This window comes from Oncorhynchus kisutch, linkage group LG5 (assembly GCF_002021735.2).
Source record: "Oncorhynchus kisutch isolate 150728-3 linkage group LG5, Okis_V2, whole genome shotgun sequence".
In the NCBI taxonomy this organism is placed as follows: domain Eukaryota; kingdom Metazoa; phylum Chordata; class Actinopteri; order Salmoniformes; family Salmonidae; genus Oncorhynchus; species Oncorhynchus kisutch.
In genome coordinates, this window is record NC_034178.2 from 58,988,746 (window position 1) to 59,007,555 (window position 18,810).

The window sequence follows — 18,810 nt, forward strand, 5'->3', positions numbered from 1 at the left end:
TACTAGGGCAGAGTTTCCCAACCCTCTCCTCAGGGACCACCAACCATTTCATACATTTGTTGTAGCCCTGATGACGAGAACTTGGGGAAACAGCGGTGGGGTAAACTCTGTGGGAGGAGTTTAGAGTGACAGAGTGGGAGGAGTATTCCCATATGCAGTTTAGCTGGAGTGTATCTGCTATGTAACTGTATCTAAGAGGCTGGTGGTGAAGTTTTGCCAGGAGCCCTGCTACAGTACAGACAGACCTACAGGGAGGACGAGAGGGACAGGGTGCATGCTGTAGGAAAGAAAACCTTGCCATAACTTGACTGGACACATCAGCACAAGCATGGCACCCTCGGTCCAGAGTCACTGCATGCGGAGTCACAGTGGGACTGACCCCCCCAGAGAGGTCAGAGGTCATAGCAGAGGTCATGATCCCAACCCCATGGGGTCATCCATGGGTCACTGCCGCACGCAGAGGGCACATGGCACAGCAGAGACCATGCAGCGGTGGCAGCGATACAAACGTGAGGAGGAGCGGACAGAACCGCCCTCACCATGGGGATGCACTCCGCCACGTTTGAGTGACCGACACACTCTCCTTCAAAATAATAACCCCAAACCAAAAAAGGAAAATTAAGAGAAGAAAAACTCAAACAAAAAATACAACCAAAAAGAACAGTAAAGAAACCAAACCAAACCAATCTCAAAATGAAAACAGAACTTTTTAATTGTATAAATTAAAAAGGCAAGGTTCTAGAAAAGGCCATGTAGAAGACTAGAGAAGGTTATATAGATTGAAGACGATAAAATAAAGACCAACATAAACCAATGCAAGCCCAGAGAAGACAGGCAGGGCCCTGATTGGGGGAAGAGCATCTTACCCCCGACTCATCCAACTGAGGAGCCTCCGTAGGCTTTAAAATCAAAGACCTGTGTTAATGACTCACACAACGTTATCACAACCCTCAGGTCTCCCTTATACTTTAACACAATATTATCACCATGTTTAAGACGTATGCACCATTAAAAACACACATAACTACATATACTGTCACTATGCTTAAATTAAACTTACGTTAGGTTTAAGACTGACACTCAACATTGTCTCCACACTTGACGTTTATACACTGTTTTTGTAACATTGAAAGACCGACCAACTCACACCTAAATCAACACCCCTATGTAACATAACGGTGATGACACGCAGAACAGAATCTTAACACTGTAAATGTTTAAGACTGTCAGACAACATACTGTGACGGTTAAGAACTTCTATGTGGTGCTTACGTTGCATTTAAGACTGACATAGCATTAAGACAATATAACACTTAAGTTAACATTTAAGACTGAAACACAACTTTATCACTCCCCCTGTGTAATGGGAATGACTGACATACATTATCGTAATGGTTTTAAATGGTTTAAACAGTAAGATGTGGCTCTACATATGGATAATGCTATAACAATGTTTCTGAAACATTATTTGACTGACACAGACTGTTATTATGATGCTTATGGACATGATGTTCCAAACATAATGTTAACATGACTATAACAGTGTTATTTTAGTGATAGTCACACAACCCATATATAACCCATTTATACCTGTCAACCGGTTATAATACTACAACCTCTTCTCCCCTCCTACTCATATAACGTCTTGTCCAAAGATGACTTTCAGATGACTTACATTCAGTTTTTCTACTTCAACATTTCACTTAAGGGGCTGGACATGCAGGCTAAAACTGTAAATCAAACACTGTCTTTTGCTAACTGACACTCTCGCTTTCTCCCACACACAAATCCACACAAACACAGATTTAGTAAAATATTACCTATCATATCAGTCACAACTCTTAAAGGTCCAATGCAGCTGTTGTTTATCTCAATATCAAATCATTTCTGGTTAACAATTAAGTAACTTCATTAAAATGGTCAAAAAGAAACAACAACAGCTTCTTAGCAAAGGGCAATTTCTGAAACGAGAATTTTGCTAGGACTGTCTGGGAGTGGTCTATTAACTAATTTACAGCATGGTGATGTCACCATGGAAGGCCAAAACTCCATCCCACCAAAACAGGTTTTAATTTCAGGTACTTTGCAAACACCTCTGACACTAAAATGGCATTAACATAATTTTCACAATTTGACAGTATTATTCCAACCTTATAGTGTGTAAATATATATAATACAAGGTTTTTGACTGCACTGGGCCTTTAAAATGCACCTATATGGGAAAACAGTATATTTTTCATCAAAACACAGCTGTGAAAACTGTGAAAGAAACTGTGAGAGAAACTATGAACCATTGTATGATTTCAGATGTATGATTTCACAGTAACAGTACAGGAAGAACACTGGGTGATGTCATCAACAGTGGAAAGTATGAGTAGAGTAACTCCAGACAGACATGCCTTCAGTTCATTCATCTCCTACAGCGCAGTGGTTCACGCTGAACAACAGGAACGTTATGAGGTGCAGAATGAGCAAGAAATCATAACACATGGAATAATAAAGCTTTGAGGAGGTTCTTTAGCTAATCCTGGTCAACCAACAGCGTTTGATAGAGCATGCATTCAGCATCGCCATGTTGTTGCAGACAAGCACCGCACATATACACGCAAGTCAAGTTTTGATGATGAGGAGGAGGCGGCATTAGGAGCCGTTAGTGGTATCTGTTAGCATCACACGCAGCAACCCCATGCATGTCGAGAGTCAGTCAGTGACCTGCATCAGAGTCACCGCTAGGGGGCGCTCTCATCGTCCAGTGCAGGGAGAGAGGGGTTAAAGAGAGAGAGAGGGGAGGGAGGAGAGGAAGAGAGAGTGAGGGGATAGAGTGAGGGGAGGGAGGAGAGGAAGAGAGAGAGAGAGAGAGAGAGAGAGAGAGACAAAGATAGAATGTTTGGGGTAGAGAAAGGGAGAGAGGGAACGAAAGAAAGGGAGAGAGGGAACGAAAAAAAGAGAGAGAAACAGAATAGAGGAAGGAAGAGACAGCGGTGAGAAATATCAAGTGACTGAAATAGTTCAGAGAGAGAGCAAGAGAGAGAGAGAAAAAAGAAATGGCCATGCACCTGACTGAAGGCTACACACCTGGACCTTCTCTACACATGAGCTCCATTGTGAGCTTTAAGAGCTCACTACATAGGAAGACAGAACAGAAGACAGAGACAATCACTCACAGAGACATAAACACAAGATCAACAAAGAACCTCACAGTCAGCTACTGCATTGATTGAAGCACCATCAGTGTGATAGACATGACAGTCATGATAACTTCCATCACACCTGCTGATGGGCTGTAAGTACACTGGTTCTTACACTGATTGTAAATTAACATGAGTTTAGCCTGCTACTTTTAGTTCCATGTGCATCTATCTACATTCTACATTGCCTGTGTTTGTGATTCAACTTTGACCCTGATTGAAATTGATATTGACCGTGCTGCTTTAATTGTGTTGCTAAGCAGAAGCAGACCCTACACAAAGCTGTGGAAATAAATATCATGTAAAAGTATGTTTCTTAATCCCATATTAAATCACCTCTGTCGGTACATTCTATTTCTATGTGTAGCATTGTGCCCTAGCTTTGCTCTGAGCTCCAGGGCCATTCTGTCTGGAGGAGAAACAGATAAGAGGAGGTATGGCGAGAGAGGAGGGTCAAACTTCACAAAGGGTCACAAATGGTTAGTGAGCAAGTGGACGGGACTGACCGGTGCAGGGCCACGTGCCATCTGTGGGTTGATGGAGGGGGGGGGGGGGGGGGGGGGGCAGGACATGGGGAGGATGTTAGGGGGATGGGAACACCTGACACTTTCCCAGCATGCATCAGGAGAAGAGGTACACAGCCCAGTGATTGAGTAACAACAATGAGCAGCTATAATATAGCCACACATAAACATACGTAGATCCTAGATCACAAGTTAAAACAGCCCAACTGAGTGGAGTTTCTGATCTAGTCTATGACAGACAGTGGGACAGAACAGCAGCATGCAAACCAACAGTCAATGAAAGATGAAATGGGCCTCGCAAGGTCCTCTGTCAAAGGCCTTGTGAAATCAACACCAAACCATCAAACAACACACATATAGAAGGCCTGACTTTAACACATAAACACACAGAAGCACGCGCGCACACACACCAACATGCATAAGTATCCAACATATGCATGTTAAACACCAGCTCTCACACAGACACTCATGCACTAACACATTCATATCCACATAAACTAGGAACAGACACTAACACATTCATATCCACATAAACTAGGAACAGACACTAACACATTCATATCCACATAAACTAGGAACAGACACTAACACATTCATATCCACATAAACTAGGAACAGACACTGACACATTCATATCCACATAAACAAGGAACAGACACTAACACATTCATATCCACATAAACTAGGAACAGACACTAACACATCCATATCCACATAAACTAGGAACAGACACTAACACATTCATATCCACATAAACTAGGAACAGACACTAACACATTCATATCCACATAAACTAGGAACAGACACTGACACACTGACATATGGTGACTCCAGAGAAACAGCACTGCAGCTCAGAAAGTAGAGCACTCGGAGACATAGAGAGAGAGAGAGGGAAGAGGGGGAGAGAGTTGAGCAGTAAGGCTCTGCTACACTTCACCTATAAATAAGCACCTTTACTGAATCTACTCAATATGAAAAACAATGTATGTGTGTGTGTGTGTGTGTGTGTGTGTGTGTGTGTGTGTGTGTGTGTGTGTGTGTGTGTATGTGTGTGTTCATTGTCAGAGGGTACAGTCTGGGATATGTATTGATTAAACACATTATTGACATTATGTATGAGCATTGCACAGTGCTGTATGTGACCTAAAAGAGTGCTACGCTAGTAAAGTTATGTTAGTAGCAGTCATTTTAATAGAGCACTGTCCATCAAGGCCATGCAGAGAACAATGTGACAGCAGTAGTCTGTTACAGTAGCTGGAAGTAGCAGTCATCCAGCATTTTACCCTGTCTTGACACAATAACTATACCAGGCCAAGACTTAACTTGGGTTATCTGATTAACAGATGACTCTCTAGATTTCCTATAGCTTTTTTAATGACATTAATTCAGAACAATTCTTTGACCAAGACGATAAAACACTAGATGACTAATTGTATTGAGTTTCTTAATCCATTTACACTATAAATTGGGTCCCGAAGATAAAGTTGTTATGAAACAGATTAACACGCAAAACAGGGAGATGGATCATTGCCATACTTGCCTCTACAAGTTTCTATGGAAACAGAATGAACAAGAGGTATAAGGGTTAGAAAACCAAGCGGATACATAGCAACATCACACGGCTGTAACCCAACTATAGATCCCCATGGTTACAAAGCGTGGGACACCTCTATCGGGAAACGTCCATGTATACAGAGGCATCGTAACAGCTGTTCAAACAATAAAACATTTCATCATATCATACCATATAATACAGTACCCCATTGTATAAGACCTGAGTAGCACAAAAACACTGAGCTAGGTAAAGGGGTTCATTTCAATAGTGACAGTACATTTTTCAGACAGGACAGTACAAGACAAGAATCACAAGCCAACTGAAGCCTTACAGACATAGCCAATGGATATATGACCTAAACATATGTTATCAAACAATGACAAAAGCCAATAGGATCTATTCTACAGATGATTATTTGTAGACACATATACAGTACATTTCCTAATCATCTATAGTGATTTGAGTGATCATTTTTACTGTGGGCATTACTGTAAATTAGGAGCAGCAGAATTGTAGTACCAACAAGCTAACATGGGGGCACTGTGGGCCTAATGTAAAATAATAGAATTCATGAGGGGAGAGGGAGAGTGATATGAGGAAGATGCTTGGATTCACTCTCTCAGTCTAATGTTCACTGAATGTAAGCACAAGCACCTTCCTCAATCTCAGAACACACTTGGGAATAATGGTGGTGCTACTGTCAATTCTGGCGTTATAGTAAGGCTTCAGTTCCACGAGAGAGGCAGAAAAGGCAGTACTTACATTCACTTCAGTGATAGCAATATCAACGACGCTACCAACTACAATTAAGGCATCAAATGTGTTCCACGCGTCAGTGAAATAGTGCTGTTAACGGAAGCCACAGCACACAAGGGGAAGAGAGGGGGATGAAAAAGAAAGAGAGAGAAAACAGAGAAGAGGACAGAGGCAATAATGTTATTGTGTGAGAGAGAGAGAAAATGAGAAGAGAATAAGTGTGAATAGGATTGTGTAGGGAGGCAGCAGGTAGGGCCAGAGAAGGAGAGAAAAAAGACAAATAGAAAAGTAGCCATTAAGACCTGAGTAATTAATAACAGAGAGACTGAGTAGGCCCTTTGGTAGCAGAGGAGCTGAAGTCAGCAGAAACAGCAGGCCTTATAACCAAAGACCAGCGGGTGCATTCAGTGAGGTAAAACATCCAGCATGTCGCAGATAGAAATGTAACAAATAAAGCTAATGCCAATTGCCTATTCTATCTGACAGTCATATCTGTTCTACACAATAGTTTTCTATCTAAACGTTCTGTAACGGTACACCCTCTTGAACACACCCCAGAACATATATGTAGATAGATACATAGAGGGAGGACAGATGACCAGGGACAGATCAGACGGGACAGATCAGGGGCGGGGCCAAGGAGGGTTGGGTGGGGCTTACTTACATCAATCTCACTAAGCACAATGTCTACTATGCTGCCCATCACCACCAGGGCGTCGAACACATTCCAGGCGTCCCCAAAATACCCCTGAGTGAGGTCAGGGGAGTAGGCAGTGGTTAGGTGGTGAGATTAATACTGTGTCATTTCAGTTACTTTCAAATGTTATCTGCATGTTTAATGCATTTATTCCACTGTACAACTTCATTGTAAATGACCATATGCAATAAAACATGTTGATAGAATTACTGAACTGTAAATGTTAAGGTATTAGAAAGTTAGCTAGGTCACTGGTTAGTGTTCCCAGGTATGCACTTGTGGGTGAGAGTCACAAAGAGACAGAGAGAGAGACAGCGAGAGAGAGAGATACAGAGACATAGAGAGAGAGAGAGAGAGAGAGAGAGAGAGAGAGAGAGAGAAAGAGAGAGAGAGAGAGAAAGAGAGAGAGAGAGAGAGAGAGAGAGTTGGAGAGAGACAGAGAGAGAAAGAGAGTGAGAGAGACAGCAAGAGAGAGATACAGAGAATGAGAGAGAGAGAGAAAGAGAAAGAGAGAGAGAGAGAGTCCTGTCTCTAGGCACTGCACCACACCACTCAGTCTCTTACTGGGTCCCTGTCCTTCTTCTCAACACAAAGCTGTGTGTGGGCCACCAGGTACAGTAGGGGGTAGGGAGGAGCAGGAAGGGGTAGGGCGGAGCAGGAAGGGGTAGGGCAGGGTGTAAACAAGTCAACAACCAACAAATGAAGGTACTGTACTGTACACACAATGACCAAAGACACCTACAAACATAACATCCACAGACAATACACCCACAAAATAGACAAATGGGGATTTATGTGAGACGGGAGATGCACGACTATGTATGTGTGTGTGTGTCCGTCTGTGTGTCCATCTGTGTGCACACATGCATGCATTTGTGTGTGCGTGTGTCTGCGGGTGTGTGTTTGTGTGTGTGTCCTTACCCGAGGTTTGAAGGCGATGAGTTTGAGCACCATCTCTGCAGTGAAAACAGCAGTGAAGACCATGTTGAGGATGTCCATCACATAGTTAAATGTTGCAGACTGGCCATAGTGCTACAGGAGAGGGAGATAGATGGAGAGATGGAGAGGGCGATAGAGAGAGAGATGGAGAGGGAGATAAAGAGAGAGATGGAGAGGGAGATAGAGAGAGAGAGAGATAGATGAGAGATGAGAGGGAGACAGATGGAGAGATGGAGAGGGAGATAGATGGAGAGGGAGATAGAGAGAGAGATAGATGGAGAGATGGAGACAGAGAGAGAGATGGAGAGCGAGATAGAGAGAGAGAGAGAGAGAGAGATGGAGAGCGAGATAGAGAGAGAGATGGAGAGGGAGATAGAGATAGATGGAGAGATGGAGACGGAGAGAGAGAGATGGAGAGCGAGAGAGATAGAGAGAGAGAGAGATAGAGAGAGATGGAGATAGAGAGAGATGGAGATAGAGACAGATGGAGAGATGGAGACGGAGAGAGATGGAGAGCGAGATAGAGATAGATAGAGATAGATGGAGAGATGGAGACAGAGAGAGAGATGGAGAGCGAGATAGAGAGATGGAGGTGGAGATAGAGATAGATGGAGACGGAGCGAGAGATGGAGAGCGAGATAGATGGAGAGATGGAGACGGAGAGAGAGATGGAGAGCGAGATAGATGGAGAGATGGAGACGGAGAGAGAGATGGAGAGCGAGATAGATGGAGAGATGGAGACAGAGAGAGAGATGGAGAGCGAGATAGATGGAGAGATGGAGACGGAGAGAGAGATGGAGACAGAGAGAGAGATGGAGAGCGAGATAGATGGAGAGATGGAGACGGAGAGAGAGATGGAGAGCGAGATAGATGGAGAGATGGAGACGGAGAGAGAGATGGAGACAAAGAGAGAGATGGAAAGCGAGATAGATGGAGAGATGGAGACAGAGAGAGAGATGGAGAGCGAGATAGATGGAGAGATGGAGACAGAGAGAGAGATGGAGAGCGAGATAGAGAGAGAGATTGAGATAGAGATAGATGGAGAGATGGAGACGGAGAGAGATGGAGAGCGAGATAGATGGAGAGATGGAGACGGAGAGAGAGATGGAGAGCGAGATAGATGGAGAGATGGAGACGGAGAGAGAGATGGAGACAAAGAGAGAGATGGAGAGCGAGATAGATGGAGAGATGGAGACGGAGAGAGAGATGGAGAGCGAGATAGATGGAGAGATGGAGACAGAGAGAGAGATGGAGAGCGAGATAGAGAGAGAGATGGAGATGGAGATAGATGGAGAGATGGAGACGGAGAGAGAGATGGAGAGCGAGATAGATGGAGAGATGGAGACAGAGAGAGAGATGGAGAGCGAGATAGAGAGAGAGATGGAGATGGAGATAGAGATAGATGGAGAGATGGAGACGGAGAGAGATGGAGAGCGAGATAGATGGAGAGATGGAGACGGAGAGAGATGGAGAGCGAGATAGATGGAGAGATGGAGACGGAGAGAGAGATGGAGAGCGAGATAGATGGAGAGATGGAGATAGAGAGAGAAATGGAGAGCGAGATAGAGAGAGAGATGGAGATGGAGATAGAGATAGATGGAGAGATGGAGACGGAGAGAGATGGAGCGCGAGATAGATGGAGAGATGGAGACGGAGAGAGATGGAGAGCGAGATAGATGGAGAGATGGAGACGGAGAGAGAGATGGAGAGCGAGATAGATGGAGAGATGGAGACGGAGAGAGAGATGGAGACAAAGAGAGAGATGGAGAGCGAGATAGATGGAGAGATGGAGACGGAGAGAGAGATGGAGAGCGAGATAGATGGAGAGATGGAGACAGAGAGAGAGATGGAGAGCGAGATAGAGAGAGAGATGGAGATGGAGATAGAGATAGATGGAGAGATGGAGACGGAGAGAGATGGAGAGCGAGATAGATGGAGAGATGGAGATGGAGATAGATGGAGAGATGGAGATGGAGAGAGATGGAGAGCGAGATAGATGGAGAGATGGAGACGGAGAGAGAGATGGAGAGCGAGATAGAGATAGAGATGGAGATGGAGATAGAGATAGATGGAGAGATGGAGACGGAGAGAGATGGAGAGCGAGATAGATGGAGAGATGGAGACGGAGAGAGAGATGGAGAGCGAGATAGAGATAGATGGAGAGATGGAGACGGAGAGAGATTGAGAGCGAGATAGATGGAGAGATGGAGACGGAGATAGAGATGGAGAGCGAGATAGAGAGAGAGATGGAGATAGATGGAGAGATGGAGACGGAGAGAGAGATGGAGAGCGAGATAGAGAGAGAGATGGAGATAGATGGAGAGATGGAGACGGAGAGAGAGATGGAGAGCGAGATAGAACAATAGAGAGGGAGATGGAGAGCGAGATAGAACAATAGAGAGAGAGATGGAGAGCGAGATAGAACAATAGAGAGGGAGATGGAGAGCGAGATAGAACAATAGAGAGAGAGATGGAGAGCGAGATAGAACAATAGAGAGAGAGATGGAGAGCGAGATAGAACAATAGAGAGAGAGATGGAGAGCGAGATAGAACAATAGAGAGGGAGATGGAGAGCGAGATAGAACAATAGAGAGGGAGATGGAGAGCGAGATAGAACAATAGAGAGAGAGATGGAGAGCGAGATAGAACAATAGAGAGAGAGATGGAGAGCGAGATAGAACAATAGAGAGAGAGATGGAGAGCGAGATAGAACAATAGAGAGAGAGATGGAGAGCGAGATAGAACAATAGAGAGAGAGATGGAGAGCGAGATAGAACAATAGAGAGGGAGATGGAGAGCGAGATAGAACAATAGAGAGGGAGATGGAGAGCGAGATAGAACAATAGAGAGGGAGGGAAGGAGAACAATCATGTTTTTTATTTCTAATAACCGGAGTATAATATGAATGGGTTGGGTTGAGCTTCTTCTTACCTGCACAGCCAGGCAGAGTGTGTTGAGCATGATGAGGACGAACATGATGTACTCAAACCCTGTGGAGTTGACCACGTACCAGAACTTATACTGGTAGGGGTTCTTAGGGATGTACCTCCTCAACGGACGGGCCTTCAGGGCATACTCCACACACTGCCGCTGTAGAGACAACCCACACAGTTATTCATTGCATACCTGTACATACAGTATAGTATACACCAGGATTTCCGTTAGCTGGTAATAACCGGCTTTTGGCCAATAAACATTTTGATAAGCAGCGAAATAAAATAACCAAGAAGACTCGAGGCTGTAATCGCTAACAAAGGTGCTTCAACAAAGTCCTGAGTAAAGTGTCTGAATACTAATGTAAATAAGGTGGTTCTGTTTTAATTTTTTTATATATATATTTTATAGAAAAACCTGTTTTCACTTTGTCATTATGGGTTATTATATGTAGATTAATAATAATTTAATCCATTTTAGAATAAGGCTGTAACGTAACAAAATGTGGACAAAGTGAAGCAACACTTTCCGAATGCACTGTATAATTTTGTGGAATTAAACTGGCTCGTGTGTACAGTATATGTGTTATGTATCTTATTTATCACATACGTACAGAATACAGATATAGATGAGCGGAAAATCTGTCAGACAGTGTGACAGCTGCTGCTACAGCATCTCAAACAGCAAATGCATTGGTAATGGAAGGCAGGCTTCATACAACAGTACATATGATGAGGCATGTCTTACCTTGCTTCAAAGTAGCCAAAATCAGGCCATATCCGTGGAGGCAATTCTTTTATATCATCTTTCTTTCATTGTCCAGTACACAAAGGCACAACCCTAGTCATATTAACAACCCATGCTAGTTGTTGCATATTTCATCTCCCCTCTTTCTAAATTTCAAACAGATATTTTTATCTCTGTCACATGAAACCACTCGCAGGTGTGTTTTGACAACAGTGTTTTCCCATGAACTGCATTATGGAACAAACATTCGCGCCTAGCCTACTGCCTTGTGCACATTGCTGCTCTCATAATGTGAAGAAATAATAGTTTATCAAAGTTTTAAGCTAAACGTTCTGATCTGTTGCATCAGACTCATTGCTTTTTAACATTTTTTATTTTGTATCCTAGGCCTACTGGTTGTATGAATTTGGGATCTATCATCTCACAGTTGTTCCAGTGTCTGTTTGGAATAGACTATTTCTTTCTCTCCAAGCTGATCAATAAAATAGGTCACCTTTTCTACAATGAGGGATAGTAGATTGACATAGGCTAGTGATTTTGCTGTTTGTTACTCGTCTTGTCAGCTGTTAGAAGAGTTATTCTAACATGTTCAAATTGAGCATCAGAATTCGGTAAGCATCCTCTGCATCCTCTGTTAATATGAAAGACTATAATCTGAATGTGATTTCTGTCACTTTGAGCAGTCATAATCAGGTTACGCACCCAACGCATATGTGTCCAGTACATTTATCAAATGTCAGGTACATTTAAATGCTGCTGGTCAAATGTCTGTAGGCACACACACACACACACACACACACACACACACACACACACACACACACACACACACACACACACACACACACACACACACACACACACACACACACACATGTTTTGTTCTTCTAAACACACACACACACACATGAACTGACCTGGTTCTTATCAAGCTCACAGTTCTTGTATTCTTTCTCTCCTTGCTCCTGGAAGGTGACGATGACGAAGCCGACGAAGATGTTCATCATGAAGAAAGCGATGATGATGATGTAGATGATGAAGAAGATGGAGATCTCGATGCGGTAGTTGTAGATGGGACCCAGGTTCTCTCTGTTAGAGTCTATGGCCTTGTAGAGCAACCTGAGAGACAGAGAGGAGAAAGATAGAGAGAGATAGGAGAGACAGAGAGAGGAGAGAGAGAAATAGGAGAGAGAGAGATAGGAGAGAGAGATAGGAGAGACAGAGAGAGGAGAGAGAGAGCGAGAGAGAGAGAGGGAGAGAAGAGAGAGACAGGAGAGACAGAGAGGAGAGAGAGAGAGAGAGAGAGAGAGAGAGAGAGAGAGAGAGAGAGAGAGAGAGAGAGAGAGGGAGAGAAGAGAGAGACAGGAGAGACAGAGAGGAGAGAGAGAGAGAGAGAGAGAGAGAGAGAGAGAGAGAGAGAGAGAGAGAGAGAGAGAGAGGGAGAGAAGAGAGAGACAGGAGAGACAGAGAGGAGAGAGAGAGAGAGAGAGAGAGAGAGAGAGAGAGAGAGAGGGAGAGAAGAGAGAGACAGGAGAGACAGAGAGGAGAGAGAGAGAGAGAGAGAGAGAGAGAGAGGGAGAGAAGAGAGAGACAGGAGAGACAGAGAGGAGAGAGAGAGAGAGAGAGAGAGAGAGAGAGAGAGAGAGAGAGAGAGAGAGAGAGAGAGATTTTTTTTATTGTTATTTTTTATACACAAAAATATGAAAGTGTTTAATATTGTATTTGAGTATATAATATGAGAGTGTGTCTTACGAAGGCCAGCCCTCGAAGGTAGACACGGTGAAAAGAGCCATCATGGCCATCAGCACGTTGTCAAAGTTGAACTCGCTGTTGTGCCACACTCTCTTTTGGATGGCTGGCTGGTTCACGTCCCCGTCCTTAAAATGGATGTAGGTGCCCCTGGGAGGTTAGAGGTCACAGGAGTTAGAGGTTTAGGCCTATGATGTACAATATATAAACAATATGAATATTGTGGAAGTTGTGAATATGTATGTCTATGGGCAACATGCTCAAATCAAAGATACTAAAGAACACATACTGTAGAGTAAATGGCAGTATTTATGGTACAATATGACGGGTGTCAGTTTACTATGTAGCTATAGATGGACAAATGTATCAAAAGCAACTGACTTGCATTCGTCTGGGCTGGACTTGGCTTCGTCTGTACATCGGTAAAACTTCCCCTGTGAAGCAAACACACACATCTTCATTGTCTGGGAGTGTCTACACACAAGGGTCTAATTCATTAGGACACACCATAGCAAAATGTTTAGCAATGGAAAACAAAAACAAGCATTTCATATTGGATGGGTTTCAGTGGTCCTCCCTGTTTCAGTCAGTTTTCTTCCAATTTGGTGTTACAGTGCTGTTACGGTAGTGTTAGAGTACTGATCTTAGAACCAGTGTTACAGCACTGACAGTAGTGTTATAGTACTGATCTTAGAACCAGTGGTACAGCACTGACAGTAGTGTTATAGTACTGATCTTAGAACCAGTGTTACAGCACTGACAGTAGTGTTATAGTACTGATCTTAGAACCAGTGTTACATCGCTGACAGTAGTGTTATAGTACTGATCTTAGAACCAGTGTTACAGCGCTGACAGTAGTGTTATAGTACTGATCTTAGAACCAGTGTTACAGCGCTGACAGTAGTGTTATAGTACTGATCTTAGAACCAGTGTTACAGCACTGACAGTAGTGGTATAGTACTGATCTTAGAACCAGTGTTACAGCACTGACAGTAGTGTTATAGTACTGATCTTAGAACCAGTGTTACAGCACTGACAGTAGTGTTATAGTACTGATCTTAGAACCAGTGTTACAGCACTGACAGTAGTGTTATAATACTGATCTTAGAACCAGTGTTACAGCACTGACAGTAGTGTTATAGTACTGATCTTAGAACCAGTGTTACAGCGCTGACAGTGCTGTTACGGTAGTGTTATAGTACTGATCTTAGAACCAGTGTTACAGCACTGACAGTAGTGTTATAGTACTGATCTTAGAACCATGTTACAGCGCTGACAGTGCTGTTACGGTAGTGTTATAGTACTGATCTTAGAACCAGTGTTACAGCGCTGACAGTAGTGTTATAGTACTGATCTTAGAACCAGTGTTACAGCGCTGACAGTAGTGTTATAGTACTGATCTTAGAACCAGTGTTACAGCGCTGACAGTAGTGTTATAGTACTGATCTTAGAACCAGTGTTACAGCACTGACAGTAGTGTTATAGTACTGATCTTAGAACCAGTGTTACAGCGCTGACAGTGCTGTTACTGTCACGCCCTGGTCTTAGTATTTTGTGTTTTCTTTATTATTTTGGTTAGGCCAGGGTGTGACATGGGTTTATTATGTGGTGTGTTTTGTCTTGTTTTTTTTGTAGGAATTGGGATTGTGGCTTAGTGGGGCTATCTAGAATAGTCTATGGCTGTCTGGAGTGGTTCTCAATCAGAGGCAGGTGTTTATCGTTGTCTCTAATTGGGAACCATATTTAGGCAGCCATATTCTTTGAGTGTTTCGTGGGTGATTGTTCCTGTTTCTGTGTTTGTTTGCACCAGAATAGGCTGTTTTCGCGTTACGTTTCTTGTTTTGTATTGTTCGTGTTTATTCGGCTATTAAACATGTATTAAAATTACCACGCTGCATTTTGGTCCTCCTCTCCTTCACCGCAAGAAAACCGTTACAGTTACAGTAGTGTTATAGTACTGATCTTAGAACCAGTGTTACAGCACTGACAGGGCTGTTACGGTAGTGTTATAGTACTGATCTTAGAACCAGTGTTACAGCACTGACAGTAGTGTTATAGTACTGATCTTAGAACCAGTGTTACAGCACTGACAGTAGTGTTATAGTACTGATCTTAGAACCAGTGTTACAGCGCTGACAGTGCTGTTACGGTAGTGTTATAGTACTGATCTTAGAACCAGTGTTACAGCACTGACAGTAGTGTTATAGTACTGATCTTAGAACCAGTGGTACAGCACTGACAGTAGTGTTATAGTACTGATCTTAGAACCAGTGTTACAGCACTGACAGTAGTGTTATAGTACTGATCTTAGAACCAGTGTTACAGCGCTGACAGTGCTGTTACGGTAGTGTTATAGTACTGATCTTAGAACCAGTGTTACAGCACTGACAGTAGTGTTATAGTACTGATCTTAGAACCAGTGTTACAGCGCTGACAGTGCTGTTACGGTAGTGTTATAGTACTGATCTTAGAACCAGTGTTACAGCACTGACAGTAGTGTTATAGTACTGATCTTAGAACCAGTGTTACAGCACTGACAGTAGTGTTATAGTACTGATCTTAGAACCAGTGTTACAGCGCTGACAGTGCTGTTACGGTAGTGTTATAGTACTGATCTTAGAACCAGTGTTACAGCACTGACAGTAGTGTTATAGTACTGATCTTAGAACCAGTGTTACAGCACTGACAGTAGTGTTATAGTACTGATCTTAGAACCAGTGTTACAGCGCTGACAGTGCTGTTACGGTAGTGTTATAGTACTGATCTTAGAACCAGTGTTACAGCACTGACAGTAGTGTTATAGTACTGATCTTAGAACCAGTGTTACAGCGCTGACAGTGCTGTTACGGTAGTGTTATAGTACTGATCTTAGAACCAGCGTTACAGCGCTGACAGTGCTGTTATGGTAGTGTTATAGTACTGATCTTAGAACCAGTGTTACAGCGCTGACAGTGCTGTTACAGTAGTGTTATAGTACTGATCTTAGAACCAGTATTACGGTGCTGACCTTAAAGAGCTGTACTCCTATGCAGGCAAACATGAACTGCAACAGCGTGGTGACGATCATGATGTTACCTATGGTCCTGATGGCCACAAACACACACTGGACTACATGCTGCAAGGGTCAAAGTTCAAATGTTAGCAGTCATTGAACGGTAAGATGACATTACATTGATGAAAGGTTAATAAGAAGAAGACAAGGAGCTATAGTAACGATACAGTTACGGGAACTATTACCTTTTTTACCTGTCGCACAGCACAGGTTTTTGTAACAAACTATCACATGTTTACTGTAATTGTTCTACCAATACTGTGGCAAGTAAATTGATACATAAAGAGAAAGAGTAGGAGGTTAACAGTCTACCTTGAGACCTTTGGCTCTGTTGATAGCCCTCAGGGGCCGAAGCACACGCAGGACCCTCAGAATCTTCACCACTGAGATGGCAGATGACCTAAATGTCATCACAGGAACTCACTGTCAGAAACAAACTCACACTCTCTAAATACAACCAGTCACTGCCATATCTAACTGGACCATATCAATTAAAAATGATGTGTTAGGACAGTGTGCAAGAGAGAAGAAACAGAGAGAGAGGGAGATTGGGTGAGGAATATGATGAAGAGACAGATAGCAGAGTGAGAGAGAGAGAGGGAAAGAAAGAAAGGAAATAGTGTGGGCGGAGGGTAGCAGCAGGTACTGACTGGATGCAGAAGGAGACCAGGGAGACCCCCACCACCAGCAGATCCAGCAGGTTGAAGGTGTTCCTACAGAACGCTCCTTTATGGAGGAACGCACCGTATGTGGTCATCTGATGGGAAGGGCACAGTTAGTTAGAGGGGTATCAGACACTAAGAAATACACACATTAACACAAACACAGAGACATACACACAACCCACTGGGCACAAACTGGTTGAATCAACGTTGTTTCAATGTAATTTATCAACATATTGTGATGTGGAATCTACGTGGAAAATACCTTGGATTTGAAGAAAGTAATCAAACAAGCCAGACTAAGTGGAACTACAGTGCCTTGCGAAAGTATTCGGCCCCCTTGAACTTTGCGACCTTTTGCCTCATTTCAGGCTTCAAACATAAAGATATAAAACTGTATTTTTTTGTGAAGAATCAACAACAAGTGGGACACAATCATGAAGTGGAACGACATTTATTGGATATTTCAAACTTTTTTAACAAATCAAAAACTGAAAAATTGGGCATGCAAAATTATTCAGCCCCTTTACTTTCAGTGCAGCAAACTCTCTCCAGAAGTTCAGTGAGGATCTCTGAATGATCCAATGTTGACCTAAATGACTAATGATGATAAATACAATCCACCTGTGTGTAATCAAGTCTCCGTATAAATGCACCTGCACTGTGATAGTCTCAGAGGTCCGTTAAAAGCGCAGAGAGCATCATGAAGAACAAGGAACACACCAGGCAGGTCCGAGATACTGTTGTGAAGAAGTTTAAAGCCGGATTTGGATACAAAAAGATTTCCCAAGCTTTAAACATCCCAAGGAGCACTGTGCAAGCGATAATATTGAAATGGAAGGAGTATCAGACCACTGCAAATCTACCAAGACTGGCCGTCCCTCTAAACTTCCAGCTCATACAAGGAGAAGACTGATCAGAGATGCAGCCAAGAGGCCCATGATCACTCTGGATGAACTGCAGAGATCTACAGCTGAGGTGGGAGACTCTGTCCATAGGACAACAATCAGTCGTATATTGCACAAATCTGGCCTTTATGGAAGAGTGGCAAGAAGAAAGCCATTTCTTAAAGATATCCATAAAAAGTGTTGTTTAAAGTTTGCCACAAGCCACCTGGGAGACACACCAAACATGTGGAAGAAGGTGCTCTGCTCAGATGAAACCAAAATTGAACTTTTTGGCAACAATGCAAAACGTTATGTTTGGCGTAAAAGCAACACAGCTCATCACCCTGAACACACCATCCCCACTGTCAAACATGGTGGTGGCAGCATCATGGTTTGGGCCTGCTTTTCTTCAGCAGGGACAGGGAAGATGGTTAAAATTGATGGGAAGATGGATGGAGCCAAATACAGGACCATTCTGGAAGAAAACCTGATGGAGTATGCAAAAGACCTGAGACTGGGACGGAGATTTGTCTTCCAACAAGACAATGATACAAAACATAAAGCAAAATCTACAATGGAAAGGTTCAAAAATAAACATATCCAGGTGTTAGAATGGCCAAGTCAAAGTCCAGACCTGAATCCAATCGAGAATCTGTGGAAAGAACTGAAAACTGCTGTTCACAAATGCTCCCCATCCAACCTCACTGAGCTCGAGCTGTTTTGCAAGGAGGAATGGGAAAAAAATGTCAGTCTCTCGATGTGCAAAACTGATAGAGACATACCCCAAGCGACTTACAGCTGTAATCGCAGCAAAAGGTGGCGCTACAAAGTATTAACTTAAGGGGGCTGAATAATTTTGCACGCCCAATTTTTCTGTTTTTGATTTGTTATAAAAGTTAGAAATATCCAATAAATGTCGTTCCACTTCATGATTGTGTCCCACTTGTTGTTGATTCTTCACAAAAAAATACAGTTTTATATCTTTATGTGTGAAGCCTGAAATGTGGCAAAAGGTCGCAAAGTTCCAGGGGGCCGAATACTTTCGCAAGGCACTGTATCCAAACAGAAGATACATCTCCTTCAAATGTTGTTATTTGGCACTGTTGACTAACAAACACAA

The 18,810-nt window shown here is 43.1% G+C and overlaps 1 protein-coding gene across 8 annotated transcripts in view; it reads right to left on the bottom strand.

Moving 5' to 3' along the window:
- The window catches only part of LOC109891346 (voltage-dependent L-type calcium channel subunit alpha-1D), a 123,030-nt gene that overhangs the window by 30,689 nt on the left and 73,531 nt on the right, over window positions 1-18,810 (bottom strand). For 7 of the 8 annotated variants that reach the window (XM_031825533.1, XM_031825531.1, XM_031825529.1 and 4 more), the window contains 9 exons: window positions 16,792-16,898; window positions 16,454-16,541; window positions 16,097-16,204; window positions 13,471-13,523; window positions 13,093-13,239; window positions 12,258-12,459; window positions 10,591-10,749; window positions 7,642-7,752; window positions 6,030-6,113 (listed from right to left, as the gene is read on the bottom strand). In XM_031825533.1, the coding sequence (XP_031681393.1) occupies window positions 6,030-6,113; window positions 7,642-7,752; window positions 10,591-10,749; window positions 12,258-12,459; window positions 13,093-13,239; window positions 13,471-13,523; window positions 16,097-16,204; window positions 16,454-16,541; window positions 16,792-16,898 (1,059 nt within the window). The remainder of the gene's footprint in view (window positions 1-6,029; window positions 6,114-7,641; window positions 7,753-10,590; window positions 10,750-12,257; window positions 12,460-13,092; window positions 13,240-13,470; window positions 13,524-16,096; window positions 16,205-16,453; window positions 16,542-16,791; window positions 16,899-18,810) is intronic. The other variant, XM_031825534.1, reaches the window with a different exon arrangement.